At 43.8% G+C, this 18,112-nt stretch overlaps 1 protein-coding gene across 1 annotated transcript in view; it reads right to left on the bottom strand.

Annotated features, from left to right (window-relative positions):
- The window catches only part of dennd1b (DENN/MADD domain containing 1B), a 289,189-nt gene that overhangs the window by 89,892 nt on the left and 181,185 nt on the right, over nucleotides 1–18,112 (bottom strand). The window contains 1 exon segment of the mRNA XM_055642397.1: nucleotides 3,325–3,425. Coding sequence (XP_055498372.1) covers nucleotides 3,325–3,425 — 101 coding nt within the window.

Below are 18,112 nucleotides of genomic sequence, written 5' to 3'. Positions count from 1 at the left end.
TGCATGCTATCCTATCAGATAAGATAATGCTATACATAAATACAATAAACAAGTGGTCACCAATCGCACACTATATTGTATCTCCTTCCTCCTGCCCACTACTAAATATATATGATCATAGTAAACAGCCTGATGCACACATTCTACTAAGGAAGCAGGGACTCTAGCCACTCAAATCACTTTGGTCAACAATTAAGGATGGCACAGTGACGCAGCAGTAGAGTTGCTGCCTTACAGTGTCAGAGACCCAGGTTTGATCCTGACTACGGGTGCTGCCTGTACGGAGTTTGCATGTTCTCCCTGTGACCTCGTGGGTGTCCTCCGGGTGCTCCGGTTCCCTCCCACACTCCAAAGACATGCAGGTTTGTAGGTTAATTGGCTTCTGTAAAAAGTGTAAATTGTCCCTAGTGTGTAGGACCGTGCCCATGTGGGGCAGTAGTATCGCTAGTCGGCACAGACTCGGTGGGCCGAAGAGTCCGTTTCCACGCTGCATCTCTAAAGTCTAACGTTGTAACAACACTGATTAGAAAGTGCACCCTATAAATTTCACAGTAACATTAACAATAAATTTACAATATTTATATGACATTTCAATTTTGGTCAACTGGGAATTCGAAACAGAATCACTTTAGCAGCTGCAGTGCTTAAAATGAAGTTGTTTTAAATTGGCACCTAACAGAAGTCTTACCCACAACACATTTCTCCATAGGGTATTAAATATTAGATGTCTGATAATTGTTAACTACAGTTTCACAACTGGACTTACTTTCTTTAAAGAATGAAGCTCTGTGGCAGGATTTCTATTCAACAATTGCAACACACAAATATGGTTGGAAATTGCAATCATTTTAGGATTTAGTTGTTAGAATTTTCTTCTTAGGGGATGGCACTGTCTGAAACGTCAGCTATCCTTTTTCTCCAGAGATGCTGCCTGACCCACTGAGTAACTCCAGGACTCTGTGTCTATCTTTGGTATAAACCAGCATCTGCAGTTCCTTCCCATCATATTTTGGCAGCGGTAGAGTTTCTGCCTCACAGCGCCAGAGACCCGGGTTTGCTCCTGACCTCGGGTACTGTCAGTGTGGAGTTTGCACGTTCTGTGACAACATGGGCTTCCTCCGGGTGCTCCGGTTTCCTCCCACTTCCCAAAGACGTGCAGGTTAATTAGCTGTTGTAAATTGGACACTAATGTGTAGGATCCCAAACTGGGATAACATAGAACGGGCGATCATTTGTCGATTTATGCTGTATCTCTAAACTAAACTAAAACAATGCACAATTTTGTAGGACACACAAAAGCAAGGGAGAGAGAGCTGTGAAATCTGCCATGCTAGGATACAAGACTCTGCAGATGTTGGGATCTTGAGCAACCCACAAAGTGCTGGAGAAACTCAACAGGTCAGTCAGCATCTGTGGAGGTAACGGACAGGCGCGTCGGGTCAGTCTAATAGGGTATTTCTCCATTCTCAAGACCCGAGAAGTTGTTTGTCCATTTCCCTCCACAGAGGAAGCCTGACCTGCTGAGTTCCTCCAGCATTTTGTGTCTTGCTCAGATCCTGCAGGGTTAGGGTTTAGTGTCAGGGTTAATTGATGATGAAGGAATGGCAATGTATTACAGGCAATCACAACTGAAACTTGCCAGCAATGTCCTCTTGTAGCCACATCAGCTCTACTAAGTCCAACGATGCACCTAGGCTTCTGCACGAGATCGTATGTGGTCACTGACTTACTGAGTGGACAATGGCAGACTTGAATTGAAGTGGAAGATACAGCATGGAAATAGGCCCCTCGAGTCCACGCCAACTATCCACTAGTTCTATGTTATTCCAATTTCTCATTCACTCCCTACACACTTGGGGGCAACTTATAGATGGCCAATTAACCTACAAACCTGCAAGTCTTTGTGGGAGGAAACCGGAGCACCTGGAGAAAACCCACATGGTCACAGGGAGAATGTACAACCTCCACACACCTGAGGTCAGGGTCGAACCCGCTTCTCTGGCGCTGTGAGGCAGATGCTTTACCGGCTGCATCAGTATCAAGGACGAGACTGCAACCTGAATTGCCAAGATTCCATATCCTTACCTACATCCAAGGCCCCAGTCACTTTATTAAACAATATTCAAGTCAAGGGGCTACTTTTAATCTTATACTTTTGCTGCGTAGTGAAGAATGGGTGGGATTGAACTGGATAACTTGTCTGCCTACAGCGGGTACCACCAGAGCTTTCTCAACACTTTCTAAACTTGACAGCAGCAAGATAAGAAGGAATATCCCTTGCCTTAATTATCAACTCATTTATTGACGGAGACAAGTTTGATCCACAACACCATTGTTGACGTGGATTGAGAATTGACCACCATTCATGTGCCTACCTGAAAGCCTCTTAAACATCACTGTCGCATCTGCCTCAACCACCGCCTCTAGCAGTGGATTCCAGGCACGCATCACTCTGTGTAAGAAAAAGCTTGCCCCTCACATGCCCTTTAAACTTTGCCCCTTTCACCTTAAAGCTCTGCCCTCGAGTCTTTGACATTCCCACCATGCAGAAATGGTTCTGACTCTCTATCTATGCCTCTCATAACTCGATAGACTTTGTTTTAAAAAAGTTATTTTTAAGAGATACAGTGTGGAAACAGGCCCTTCGGCCCACCGAGTCCACGCTGACCAGCGATTAACCTGTACACTAGCTCTATCTTGCACACCAGTGCCAATTTACAAAAGCCAATTCATCTGCAAACCTGCACATTTTTATAGCGTGGGAGGAAACCGGAGCACCTGGAGAAAACCCACGTGGTCACAGGGAGAATGTACAAACTCCGTACAGACAGCACCCATAGTTAGGGTCGAACATGAGTCTCTGGCGTGGTGAGGCAGCAACTCTACCGCTGCGCCACTGTGCCGCCCTATATACTCGACAATCCACTGTTAAAAAATTAACTGGCATCAGCTTCAAACATATTGCTGAGAGCTAACAAATGAGCCCATATCAATCTGCTGAAAATACCTTTCATCTTTTTTTTAACTGCGCAAATGTCACGACAATGAAATAAATAAACTAAGTTCTGCCACAGCTTTTAAAGGCTATGAGATGCACTTGTGCAATTCTCTCCTCTTGTTAAAGGGAAGATCATATCCAAACAGCCTATGCAACACCCATCTGCAATGATTAGCCTGTGGTCGGTGCATCATTGGTGATTTTGTACACCTCCTGACGTTGTTGCATTAATACACAGACTCCCTGCTGTCAGCCAGAGTTACAATGGTAAAGTCTACAATGGTAAGTAGAGCAGGGGTCTCTCCACGGTCGATTAGAATCCTTACCAGCAATAGTCCAGCAGGTGGGATGGAAGCACTGGGATGTAAATATGCTGCCAGTACATGGGATAGATCATTGCAGCTGATGCATGAACACATGCCGTTAACTGTAAGTGAAAAAGAACAATACCTTTAACAAACAAAATTGACCAGAAATCTACAGCAAAGCACAAAACTAAAGAGTCAACCGTGGGACCACGTGCTACAATTGTTTAATGAAACATATACAAAAAAAAAACAGTGAAAAGGTCACGTCGGCACCAATAATTTGCTCATCTCCAGGATTAAAATAACATGATTAAATATGGAAAAGAACAGGGTCTGAAGGGTCCTGAGGGATATCATTAGGGCACACTGCCAAGAGTGAAACGAGAGCCAGCCAGGAGAGTCTCGGGGGCTGCGAAACGCTGAGGGATTGCATTGTTCGACAGTTGAAGCTACAGTGATGTGTGAACCACAGCTTGAGTTATCAAGAGAATTTGTTCACTGACACATGGAATACCAGCATTGACCAGCAACAGCCCGAGATAAACAGCTGTACAGTTGAAAGCATAAATATATTATAGCTTTTCATCTTCAGCCAATGCTCGGGGACTGACTTATTTGCTTTCGTGTTGCAAAGGGAACCACGCACAAAAACAGGGAGGCTTTGCGATAAAACTGCATCTTAATGTGACTGCCTTCCTGGTTCCTGAGACAGGCCACAGAAAGGGACTACAACAATTAGTAGAAATGGCCATCATCTCACAAACAACTATTGTTGCATATGTTAAACTTCCATTTCAGCCTACATCATTTAAACATTGCTATCTTTTTAAGCTGGAACCACATCCCACCTTATTTCATTGATACGTTTATCTGTAATTGTTTTTTTTAATTGCCTATTTTTTGGGAGCTGTGTGTCGCTCATGAAGCTATGATTTATCGACCTTCCATATATAGAGCTTGGAATAGTACAACCCCTCAGCCCTTCGAGTCCACCGACCACCGTTCACCCGTTCACACTAGTTCTATGTTATCCCACTTTCTCATCCACTCCCTGCACATGAGGGGCAATTTGCAGAGGCCTACAATTGACCTACAAGCCCCCACATCTTTGGGACGTGGGATGAAACCAGAGCACCCAGCGAAAACCCATTGGGAAACGCTGGGGGAAAGTACAAACTCAACACAGACAAGCACCCGAGGTCAGGATCGAACCCGGGTCTCTGCGGTTGCGGCACTACCTGCTACTCCATAGTGCCGCCCTTAAGTTCCACTTTAATGAGCAAAATTTAAAGCGATGGCGATGCTGTTGTTTATATCCCCGAACTATTATACCAGCCAGGGATCAGTCTAATATAAGTTTAAGAAATATTAAATTGCAGTGTAGGAAAATAATACTCACTTAAATCACTATGCAAAGCAATGGCTAAACCACTCCACTTGATTTTAAAATCACTGGATTACAGGCAGTCTAATTCCCTTCGGCATAGACTGTCTTGGGCTGCAACGGAGTAGCAGGCGTGTATTGTGTGCTTTATTTGTATATGCATGAACATCCCAGTAGGAATTAGGTTCTTTACTTAAGTGGAGCTGCACACAATGAGGGATGCCATTCAGTGCTGTATCCGTCACTATTTTCCCCTTCAAATGTTTAATTATTCATCTCGCGGGGCTCCAGGTGCAGAGATTTCACTGTCCAGACTTTGTTCAACACTCTGCTGTCGTTGGCTGGTGTGGTAGATATCATTCAAAATCATGTTCCTATCACTCCAGCAACGCATCTTCCACACAGACTTTAAGATCCGCACTGCTTGTATTGACACCATCACGCACATCATAAACCCATCGCAAAAGTTCAAAGCCACGAGGCGAGCTTCATTCCTGCAACATCTCCAACTTTGCGTGTTGGGTTTCTGAGCCGTGAAGTGTTCCAATGGACTGGCAACTGTTCAAACATCTAATTACAGACTGCTGAAAGTACTTAATGTGCCCAAAATGATGGTGTGCCTCAAACACACCACACCTAGATTACAATGTTGGACTGAGTTCCAGTGTACTTGCAAAGAACGCACACACACACACACACACAAAGATCAAGACTAGAGAATTTCTTAATCTGATTGTCTATCTGAACACAGTGATAAACTTCTTAAAATTGCGGTGGCAGCCCTGAAAGTGATTTCCATAATCTCCGCAGATCTGCAATGCAATCTTGTATAAATAAAACATAATTTGAATAATTCCAAGGCAGGAGACTTGACACTGTGTGGAGCTAGATCTCTTTTTAAAGAAAGACAAAGGAAGCGATTGTCACTGAGTCCCTGATACCGCCCGTACTCCTGCAAACCTTGTCGTTTCTCTGCTGCATTCGCAATGAAAATAAATTAAAGACATGCAAATCATTTCCAAAGGACTATTACACAAACATAACCCCACACTCCATAAAAAGTCCATATAGGGTTTGGTTGGTGATAAATACGTTAAATCCAAAATACAAGTTATTCATTATTCATCATGAAATAAACATTATGGAGATTTTTTTTATTCTTGGGGATTTTAATAGAATTTTACAATAACACACTGCGGTACTTACCTCTGTATTGAAAGCGCCTTTGAGATTTACTCAAAGGTTCTAGAGCTGCAAATACATTAAGCAAGTATTTCTAGTGTTCAGAGGGGAGTTGAGTATTCAACAGAAGTAAGTATATCCGTAAACAATCATAAAATTGGTATAAATAATAATAAATATGCATTCTGCACTTGAAGTTTGAGATTGTAAATAGATTTAAATCAGAACTCTATGAGAGTTTGACCGTTGCATTGAAGTGGAATCCGATCTGATTAATATATCTTAAAATTATCTCTCAAACCACTGGAAGAATCTACTAACACGATAATTCCCTAGAAACACTGAAACGATTAGCTAGTGTCCATGTAGACTGCCTCATCTTTTAAAAAAAACCCGCAATGAATGAATATTTTCACCATTCTACTGATAAAATATTAAATGTACATTTGAGAGTTTAACATAGGGTTAAGGATCCCGAAGAAAATAATATTTTCAGACATTCATACTGTGTCGTGGCTTGGAGCTTTTGTTATCAATCACAAATATGTCAAAATATTAGAAGCATATGAAATGATGAGAGGCAGAGATAGGGTAGAGAGTCAGAACCTTTCTCCCCAGAGTGGAAATGCCAAGTATTAGAGGGCATAGCTTTAAGGTGAGAGGGGAAAAGTCTAAAGGAGATGAGCGGGGCATGATTTTTTTTTACACAGTGGGTACCTGGAATGCATTGCCAGGGTTGGGAGCACATGCAATAGCGGCATTTAAGAGGCTTTTGGACAAGCAGTGATTTGCATAGAATGGAGGGATATGGATCACCTGGAGGCAGAGGAGATTTGTTTAACGGCATCATGTTCGGCAGGGAGATTGTAGGAGAAGGACCAATTTATACGCTGCACTGTTCTACTGTGTGTTCTATGTGTAGCTACAGAATTGTTTATTTGTACAAATACATTTCTCTTGACCAGGAGAGAATACAGCTCACATCCTTACGATACTGCACAGAATATACCTTACAGAAATGTTTCAAGAGCATGGCACGAAATGTCTACACAACACCGATGTTTCAATCAGGAACAAGAGTCAGAATTACCCAAATGTGCAAAATTGTGAGAGACCAAACTGAGATCCAATCGCACACCATTTCTGAAGATGTGTTCCGACCCATAGTCTCATCTGTCCATTCCCTCCACAGAAGTTGCCTGACCCGCTAAGTTAAACAAGAGGTACTGAAGTGTGAAAATGCACACCTCAAGATTCAGGGACAGCTTCTTCCCAGCTACCATCAGGCAAACTGAACCATCCTCTCACCAACTAGAGAGAGGTCCTGACCAACAATCTACCTCATTGGAGACCCTCGAACTATCTTGAATCAGACTTTACTGGACTTTATCTTGCACTAAATGTTATTCCCTTTATGCTGTATCTGTACACTGTGGACAGCTCGATTGTGATCACGTATAGTTTTTCCGCTGACTGGATAGCACGCAACAAAAAAGCTTTTCATTGCACCTTGGTACACGTGACAATAAAATAAACCAACCTAAACCAGCATGGACGAGTTGGGCCAAATGACCTGTTTCCATGCTGTACAACTGTGCCACAATTTTAGTGGTACCCTTCACCACAGCAGCAAGAAAAACAATCATAAAATTGTACAAAGTACTAATAAAAATGCATTCTGCACTTGAAGTTTGAGATTGTAAATAGATTTAAATCAGGACTCTATGGGAGTTTGACCGTTGCATTGAAGTGGAACACGATCCGATTAATATATCGTAAAATTATCTCTCAAACCACCGGAAGAATCTACTAACACGATAATTCCTAAGAAACACAGATACGATTTGCAAGTGTTCAATATAGCAACATCAGTCTGTGGGCAACGATAAATTCTTCCCCCTCCAAATGCACACGTATGTCCCTTAGGAAAAGTGATTCACAATGTGACTATGTTTAGCAGCAGGAGCTGCCATGTCTGTAGCTGGTGATGGTACTGCACAGTTCCTACCGTGGTTTCATGAAGGCACAATTAGAGCAGAGGGGCTTGCAGTGTTAGGTCTGTTTAAATGCAGCTGCAGTCTTCAGCCTGTGTATGTCACTGTGGCACAGAATATGATTCCGTTCACTCACCCCGGCAGCCAGAAGCCACGTAGACATTTAGTTCTGAGATACAGCACGGCAACAGGCCCTTCAGCCCACAGAATCCACGCCGACCATCGAACACCAGTTCACACCAGTTCAGTTCAGAGATACAACATGGAAACAAGCCCTTTGGCCCACCAAGTCCACGCCGACAATCATAACCAGTTCACACTAGTTTAGTATTGAGATACAGCATGCCAACAGGCCCTTCGGCCCACCGAATCCATGCCGACCATCGATTACCCGTTCACACGAGTTTAGATACACCATGGAAACTGGCCCTTTGGTGCACTGAGCCCACAGCGACCATCGATCGATCACATGTTCACACTAGTTATGTTATCCAACTTTCTCATCCACTCCCTACACACCAGGGGCAATTTACAGAGGGCCAATTAACCTACAAACCTGCACGTCTTTGGGACGTGAGAGAAAACCGGACGAAACTCACACAGTCACAGGGAGAATGTGCAAACTCCACACTCAGACAGCACCTGAGGTCAGGATGGAACCCGGGTCTCTGGCGCTGTGAGGTAGCGGCTCACCAGCTGCGCCACGATGAAGCTTTGATGCCTCATTACCTACCTCTCATGTCCCTGCTTCCGATATCGCCTGCTACACCTTTCATTGACGTCTGGTTCTCCTTTCAATAACATTTCCGTACACAAACCTCATCTGCCAAGGAGCCCATTCACTTGCCTGTTGCCACTGGCAACTCCACCGCCACTCTAGAACCTTCATGATCACCAAAGCACCTCCACAAGTAAAACTACTACCTTGACTGTCATTGTGACTATATTTAAGAGTAGCTGTGGCCACGCCTCTGGGAATGAGAGGCAGAGATAAGGGAGACAGTCAGAACCTTTCTCCCAGGGTGGAAATACCAAAGACTAGGGGGTACGGCTTTAGGGTGAGAGGGGCAAAGTTTAAAGGAGGAATGCAGACGGGGGGGGGGGGGGGGGGGTGGAGGGGTGAGTGCTTTTGCACAGTGTGTGGTGGGTGCCTGGAACACGCTGTGATGGGTGGTGGTGGAGGTGGATATGACAGTGGCGCTTAAGAGGCTTTTGGATAGGCACGTCGATATGGAAGGGATATGGATCATGTGTATGCAGATGAGATTAGTTTTGCCACAGACCTTGCCTGTCCATGTGCTATGTTGTGCTACGTTCTATGACTTTCAAGCAGGTAGAGGCACATAGTTAATCTGGTGTGGATCTGGCTAATAACACTGTTGACAAGGAAAACCAACCAAAATACCGGTTTCAGTTATACCTCCTTGCTGAACTTTCATAAACTAAACTGAATATATTAGCACAACATTACTGAAGGCAAATACTGACCTTCTGGTTCTGGTACTATGAAACTATCCCAGGGGTGAAGAAGTACTGAGTGTTATAAATAACCTGAAGCTGAAAACTAAATGTTTTATAGCACACAAGAGCTTTATTCCGCTGTTGTTTTAAGGCAACATTTCAGGGCCAGCCTCCACAGGGCTGTAGTGAGTATGTGTTTAAATATTCTATTTGGTTCCAGTCACTGGTTGACTCAAACATGCGGAGGAAGGGAAAGGTTTTTCTCATCACGAGACCGAATCAGATGGCAATGATTTCCCATTTTTGTCAAAGCATGTCATCTACTGAGGTCTTTAGCTTCCTCAAAGCAAAGCACAAAGTGCTGGAGGTCAGGCAGCATCTGTGGAGGGAATGGACAGCCGACCTTTCAAGTTGGGACCCTTCTTCAGACTGATGGAGAGTCAGGGGAGTTACAACCTGAAACGTTGCCTGTCCATTCCCTCTTCAAATGCTGCCTGACCTGCTGAGTTCCTCCAGCACTATTTATGTTTAGTTTAGAAATACAGTGCAGAAACAGGCCCTTCGACCCATCGAGCCCGTGCTGACCAGCGGTCCCAGCACTATCCTACACACTAGAGTCAATTTACAATTTTTTTTAACCAAAGCCAAATTAACCTACAAACCTGTACATCTTTGGAGTGTGGGTGGAAACCAGAGCACCCGGAGAAAACCCACACGGTCAATGGGAGAACATATGAACTTGACACAGACAGCACCCGTAGTCAGGATGGAACCCCAGTCTCTAGCCCTGTAAGGCAGCGACTCTACTGCTGCACCACCATGCCGTACCTAAGATTCCAGCCTCCTTGTGTCTTCTCTTTAACTTCCTTGATGCACTGCTCCAATTATTCTTCTGGGCACAAATTCCTCACGTGATTGTTTCAATGTTATTCGTGTCACAGGAAGGTGAGAACATTTTAAACGGCATGAGATAATTCCTACTTCTGCGCGCTTCTTTGCTACTTGTACCCGCAGAAATGAGGTGAACAAAATGTGTTCTGCGAGTTCATCATTGGGAGAAAACATCTATATGGTGGTGGTAACCAAAAGTGGTACGTTTCCTTTCATGTTACGTCAGTCCAAAATAAAGAAAACAATGGCCAAAGCTCAAGGAAATGATGACTGGTTTATAAAACAACTACTATTTTCTTTCAGATCCTGGTGAGATTCAGGGTCAGTTTCTTCCCAGCTGTTATCAGGCAACTAAACCATCCTATCACCAACCTGACCAACAATCTACCTCATTGGCGACCCTTGAGCTACCTTTAATCGGACTTTACTGGACTTTATATCTTGCACTACATGTTGTTCCTTTTACCATGTATATCATACACTGTGGATGGCTCGAGAGAATCATGCATGGTCTTTCCGCTGATTCGCAACAAAAGCTTTTCACTGTACCTCGGTACACGTGACAATAAACTAAACTCAACTAAACTGTCCAAGCCCCATCGTGGGAGAATTGGCACAAATATTGGAAAGGCACAAAACCATAGTTCGCACCAATCATGGAGTCATACAGCATGGAAACAGGCCCTTCAGCCCAACCTATCCACGCCGACCAACATGCCCCATCCACTCTAGTCCCACCTGCCCATGTTTGGCCCATATCTCTCTCAATCTTCCCTACCCATGTACCTGTTCAAATGTCATTTCAATATTGACTCAAGAAGTTGCAGATGCTGACATTTTGAACAAAACACAAAGTGCTGGAATAACTCAGTGGGTCAGTCAGCATCAGTGTCGGAAATGGATAGTCGATGTTTCAGGTCGGGACCCTTCTTCAGTCTTTTAAATATTGTTATTGCACCAGCCACAACTGGCAGCTTGTTCCATATACCCACCAACCTCTGAGTAAAAAGTTGCTCCTCAGCTTCTGATCAAACCTTTCCCTTCCTACCAAAGAATGTACAGTCGCAACAAACATCTGCAGTGCCCTCCATAATGTTTGGGACAAGGATCCATCATTTATTTATTTGCCTCTCTGTACTCCACAATTGGAGATTTGTAATAGAAAAAAAATCACATGTGGTTTAAGTGCTCATTGTCAGATTTTAATAAAGGCCATTTTTATACATTTTGGTCTCACCATGTAGAAATTACAGCAGTGTCTATACATAGTCCCCCATTTCAGGGCACCATAATGTTTGGGACACAACAATGTCATGTAAATGAAAGTAGTCATGTTTAGTATTTTGTTGCATATCCTTTTGCTGGGTGTCTTCTCTTGTGATGCTCTGCCAGACCTGTATTGCAGCCATCTTTAGCTTATGCTCGTTTTAGGGGCTAGTCACCTTCAGTTTTCTCTTCAGCATATAAAAGGCATGCTCAATTGGGTTCAGATCAGGTGATTGACTTGGCCACTCAAGAATTTACCATTTTTTAGCTTTGAAAAACTCCTTTGTTGCTTTAGCAGTATGTTTGGGATCATTGTCTTGCTGTAGAATGAACCGCCGGCCAATGAGTTTTGAGGCATTTGTTGGAACTTGAGCAGATAGGATGTGTCTATACACTTCAGAATTCATTATGCTACTATCATCAGCAGTTGTATCATCAATGAAGATAAGTGAGTCAGTACCTTCAGCAGCCATACATGCCCAGGCCATAACACCCCCACCACTGTGTTTCACAGATGAGGTGGTATGCTTTGGATCTTGGGCAGTTCCTTCTCTCCTCCATACTTTACTCTTGTCATCACTCTGATATGTTAATCTTCTTCTCATCTGTCCAAAAGACATTTTTCCAGAACTGCGGTTGCTCTTTTAAGTTCTTCTTGGCAAACTGTAACCTGGCCATCCATTTTTGCGACTAATCAGTGGTTTACATTGTTCCAAGCTTGCAGTGTAGCCTCTGTATTTCTGTTCATGAAGTCTTCTGCGGACAGTGGTCATTGACAAATCCACACCTGAAGAGTGTTTCTGATGTCGGACAGGTGTTTGTGGATTTTTCTTTATTATAGAAAGAATTAGAAACATAGAAATTAGGTGCAGGAGTAGGCCATTCGGCCCTTCGAGCCTGCACCGCCATTCAATATGATCATGGACAATCATCCAACTCAGTATCCCGTACCTGCCTTCTCTCCATACCCCCTGATCCCCTTAGCCACATGTAACTCCCTCTGATGAACTGGCCTCACAGTGGCAGAGAGTTCCAGAGATTCACCACTCTCTGTGTGAAAAAAGTTCTTTCATCTCAGTTTATTTCCCCCTTATCCTTAGCTGTGAACTTCCCTAACATCGGGAACAATCTTCCTGCATCTAGCCTGTCCAACCCCTTAAGAATTTTGTAAGTTTCTATAAGATCCCCTCTCATCAGCTGTGGAGGTCTTCCTTGGTCTGCCAGTCCCTTAGCGATTAGTCAGCTCACCAGTGCTCTCTTTCTTCATAATGAAGTCCAAACAGTTGATTTTGGTAAGCCTAAGGTTTGGCTGATGTCTCTTACAGTTTTATTCTTGTTTCTCAGTCTCAAAATGGCTTCTTTGACTTTTATTGGCAAAACTTTGGTCCTCATGTTGATAAACAGCAATGAAAGTTTCCAAAGGTGATGGAAAGACTGGAGGAAAGACTATGTGCTGAGAGCGCTCTTATACCTGCATTAAGGAGGCAATTAAACACACCTGAGCAATTATAGACGCCTGTGAAGCCATGTGTCCCAAACATTATGGTGCACTGAAATGGGGGACTATGTATAAACACAGCTGTAATCTCTACATGGTGAAACCAGAATGTGTAAAAATGGCCTTTAATAAAATCTGACAATGTGCACTTTAACCACATGTGATTTTTTTTTTCTATTACAAATCTCAAATTGTGGAGTACAGTGGCAAATAAATAAATGATGGGTCTTTGTCCCAAACATTATGGAGGGCACTGTAAATGATTTGCCTTCAAAACAACAAAAGTTGTATTTATAAGTTTGTGGTCCACACTGCTTGCATGTATTAAATGCAGTTCGCTGAAGAAGGGTCTTGACCCAAAGCGTCACCTGTCCATGTTCTCCAGAGATGCTGCCTGACTCGCTGAGTTGCTCCTGCATTTTATGGCTATCTTTGGTATAAACCAGCATCTGCAGTTCCTTTTTATTACGTTGCATTAAGTGCAGACAGAGCCCAACCCAATTTCAAAACACAGAGTGGTCCAGAGATTTAGCTGGGTGTGCTGTGGAGTGAAACTCGACTCTGACAGGAGATTTAGAGTAAATCTGGAAAACAGCTGGAGTGCTGGTGAAAACTAAACTGCTTTGCATTTCCCAGCCTGAATCAGTTCTGCAGCTTAAACACTTCTGCAGAATTATAGCTATGCACCAGTATTCCTGTTAACTGATGTATGTACAAAGAGGTGCAAAAGTGTTTTTGTTTAGTTTAGTTTAAAGTTAGTGTGGAAACAGGGCCTTCAGCCCACCATGTCCATGCCGACTAACAATCACTCCTTCCCACTAGTTCTATGTTATCCCACTTTCTCCTCCATTCCCCACACACTAGGGGCAATTCACAGAAGCCAATTCTAATCGGCCAAAATCCGCATGATTTTGGGATGTGGGATGGTACTGGAGCACCAGGATGAAACCCATGCGGTCACAGAGAGAACGTGCAAACTCCACATGGACAGCACCGGTAGTCAGGTTCAAACTCGGGTCTCTGACGCTGTGAGGCAGCAGCTCAGTTCCACTCCTACTGTCTTTAACAAAAATGCAGAGTGTAGAGGGAGTGGATGAGAAAGTGGGATAACATAGAACTAGTGTGAATGGGTGATCAGTGTGGACTCGGCGGGCAGAGGGGCTGTCTCCACCCTGGATGGCTGAACTAAACACTAAAACGAAAGCAACAGCTTAGTAGGCGACAAGATAGTTTCAGCTTGGTCATGCAAGAGTTAGTCACCCTTATTACTTGCAATGAGAAATCATTAGAACACGAACACGCAGCTCGTTCCTGACCCAGCAAAACTCTTTGCAGAACCCCGACATAACCGACCACTTTCATAGGCCACATGGACACAGCAAACAAGCTGCTGCATCGTCCCTGAGGAAACAACCTTTCAACAGCCAATGCCATGAAGTAATGGCTCAGAAAACTCAGGCAACTGACTCCAATTATTTCAGCAAGGCCCAGAGGCCAAGGGAACGGTCATGGTTTATTTATAAACAAGGCGGAAGTCTCGAGAATCCACCGCAAAAAAATAAAGTGGCGGAGAGAGGTGGGCGCAGGGCTTTTGACTGGCAAACAAAATACACACATATGATCATGTGGGGAATAGATAGGATAGACGCACAAAGTCTTCTACCTGGGGTAGGGGAATCAAGAACCGGAGGACCTAGGCTTAAGGTGAAAGGGGAAAGATTAAATAGGAACCTGATGGGTAATATTTTCACAGAATGGTTGCTGGGTGTATGAAACACGCCACAGAGGGTATGGGCCAAATATACATCTTTATATATCTATATAAACACACACACACACATATTTATATATATATATATATGCACACACACATATACATACACACACTGTCATACACCCAGTCACACACACACACCCACACACACACACACACACCCACACCCACACACACACACACACACACACACACACACACACACACACACACACACACACACACACACACACACACACACACACACACACACACACACACACACACACTCTGACAGCAGGTCCATGTAGAAACAACCTGCTTGTGAGCCACTGAATGTTGCAAATGATATACCCTGGTTAGCATACATCTGACAGGATGATGAGAAGCCTTTTGTCAGCTGCAGGCCGGCCAAAGTCTCCAAGACAAAATGCACAGCCCCAGCTGACTAGTTAAAGGAAGTGTGGTGTGGAACAATTACACAGGCATATGACAAGCCTGCACGCTTGACTGACTTGAGAACCGATGACATGGCTTTAAACTGCAATAGCGCTTACCTATTGGCACAAAACAGCAATAAGTCAGCTCATGCCCCGCTGTAAAATCATGATTTATTTCTTGGCCTTGAATGCTTGGTTTTCCAAACATCCTCTGCAGCACGTGTGTACAGAGTCAGGACTTGAATACTTCACGTATAACATCAGCGTTCTCCTCCCCTTACTGTTGTGAACTTTCAAACCTACCCCAACAAACACAGCCGTGATATCAAAGACTGTCATTGTATTCGTGTTATCAACCCCATTTTTTAAAAATGTTCAATTTTGTTTATTTTAAACGCCGCCAAGATTGGGGCCACTGTGCGTTTGTGGTTGTGCTGTGTTGTGCATAGGTGACAATCAAGAACTATTGAACCCTTCGAAATTAAAAAGGTTTAGAGATACAGCACGGAAACAGCCCCTTCGGCCCATTGAGCCTGTGCTGACCATCGATCGCCAGTTCACACTCGTTCTATTTAATGCAACTTTCTCGCCCACTCCCTACACGCCAGTGGCAATTTACAGAAGACCGATTGACCTACAAACCCGCACATCTTTGGGATGTGGGAGGAAATTGGAGGAAACCCAAGCGGTCACACTGAGAACGTGCAAACTCCACACAGACAGCACCCGAGGTCGGGGTCGAACCCGGGTCTCTGACACTCTGAGGTAGTGTCTCTAACAGCGTTTGACAGAGCTTAGTTTTCTTTAACATACGACTCCAGTTGTCTTTAACAAAAGAGGCATAAAATAAAATTCAATGTCAGGGGAATAACTTGAAGCTGACTTTATGACCCCTATTGACAGTTTACTTTAATGTTATTGAATTTATCCACCATAAATATTTTAACCAGTGTGTGGCCACCTCTTGATTCTGCTATTCTGGGCCATTTCAGCCTTTTCCCCAATAAAAGACATGCCGCTGTAGTAATGTAGCGGATCAGGCAGCATCCGTAGAGAGAAATGCAGAGGCGTTTTGGTTCAAGATGCTGCCTGACCCACTGAGTTCCTCCAGCATGGAGACACAAGGAACTGCAGATGCTGGAAGCTTGAGTAAAACACAAAGTGCTGGAGATACTCAGCCTATCAGGCAACAACTTGAAGAAGAAACCCAATCCTGTCCACTCCCTCTATTGATGCTGCCTGACCCGCTGAGTTCCTCCAGCACTCTGTGTTTTGCTCAGGATTCCAGCCCCTGCAGTCTCTTGTGGCTCAAGGATTCTCCTTAATTTCTCATCATTCGTTATCAGTTGATGACTTTTTATCAAACTTTATCGAAAGGTCCTTCCGCAGTTGTACTGAGCCCTAGTGAGACCACACCTAGAGTATTGTGTGCAGTTTTGGTCCCCTAATTTGAGGAAGGACATTCTTGCTATTGAGGGAGTACAGCGAAGGTTTACAAGGTTAATTCCCGGGATGGCGGGACTGTCATATGCTGAGAGAATGGAGCGGCTGAGGTTGTACACTCTGGAGTTTAGAAGGATGAGAGGATATCTCATTGAAACATATAAGATTGTTAAGGGTTTGGACACGCTAGAGGCAGGAAACATGTTCCCGATGTTGGGGGAGTCCAGAACCAGGGGCCACAGTTTAAGAATAAGGAGTAAGCCATTTAGAACGGAGATGAGGTAACACTTTTTCTCACAGAGAGTGGTGAGTCTGTGGAATTCTCTGCCTCAGGGGGCGGTGGAGGCAGGTTCTCTGGATACTTTCAAGAAAGAGCTAGATAGTGCTCTTAAAAATAGCGGAGTCAGAGGATATGGGGAGAAGGCAGGAACGGGGTACTGATTGGGGATGATCAGCCATGATCACATTGAATGGTGGTGCTGGCTCGAAGGGCTGAATGGCCTACTCCTGCACCAATTGTCTATTGAAACGTCCTTTAAAAAGAAAGAGAAGGCAGGTTTTTAAGAAAATATCAGGGTCTACAATACAAACAGTAAATCAAACTGTGTCGCTAATAAAACCAATAAGGAATTAATTGGCCTGGCCAAGCTGGCCACCCGCGAGTCACGGCGCCAGGTGGAAGAGGGCTTTGCCCGAGCCAGATGCTTGCCCCTTTTCCGGGGTTGCGTCCGTGCCCGGGTGGTGTCAGAGAGGGACACAGTTGTATAGTAGTTAGTTAGTATATTTGTAAGGATTGTAACATAGTGGTTTGGAAATTTAGATGATTTGCTGATTTTGTACAATGGTGGTGAGTGTTTTTTTGTTTTTTCGTGTTTTGTATCGTGATTATATTTTTTATACAAAAAAATAATAAGGAATTCGTTGAGCACAGAACAGTACAGCACAAGAACAGACCCTTCGGCCCACAATGTCTGTGTTGAACCTGATGCCAAGACCATCAATTATCTACCTGCACAAAACCCATAACCCTCTGTTCCCTGAATATCCATGTGCCGACCCTAAAGTCTTTTAACATTGAAAATTCAGGAGAAACCCCTTTGCGCAGACAGCGATTAGATGTGGATATTGAAGAGTGTTGAGCAAAACATCAGTGGGGGAAACTTTGCTGGTGTTTGATTGTCAAAAGTACTGATAAACAAAACACAGCAGGTCTATACACACAGTACTTAAACAGATAACGTAATAAGCAAAACAAGAATTCAGTAAATTAAGAAATCTTAATATTAGTGTAAAAAGCCCAAAGCCCAGGGGCAATCAGGACAGTTTGTAGTCCAGTTTAGTCGGTTTGTAGTCAATACAAACTAAATAGAGCCAGTTGGTGTTGTGATTAAGCTGGGCCAAATGGTCTGGTGGCTTGATCTGCATTCTATGTGAAGGTTTGTGTTATCACTGAGGTACGTAGTACAATGAAATGTCACAAAGCCATTCAGCACA

This window comes from Leucoraja erinacea, chromosome 10 (genome assembly GCF_028641065.1).
Source record: "Leucoraja erinacea ecotype New England chromosome 10, Leri_hhj_1, whole genome shotgun sequence".
In the NCBI taxonomy this organism is placed as follows: Eukaryota; Metazoa; Chordata; class Chondrichthyes; order Rajiformes; family Rajidae; genus Leucoraja; species Leucoraja erinaceus.
This window is presented reverse-complemented; position numbering and strand designations above follow the sequence as displayed.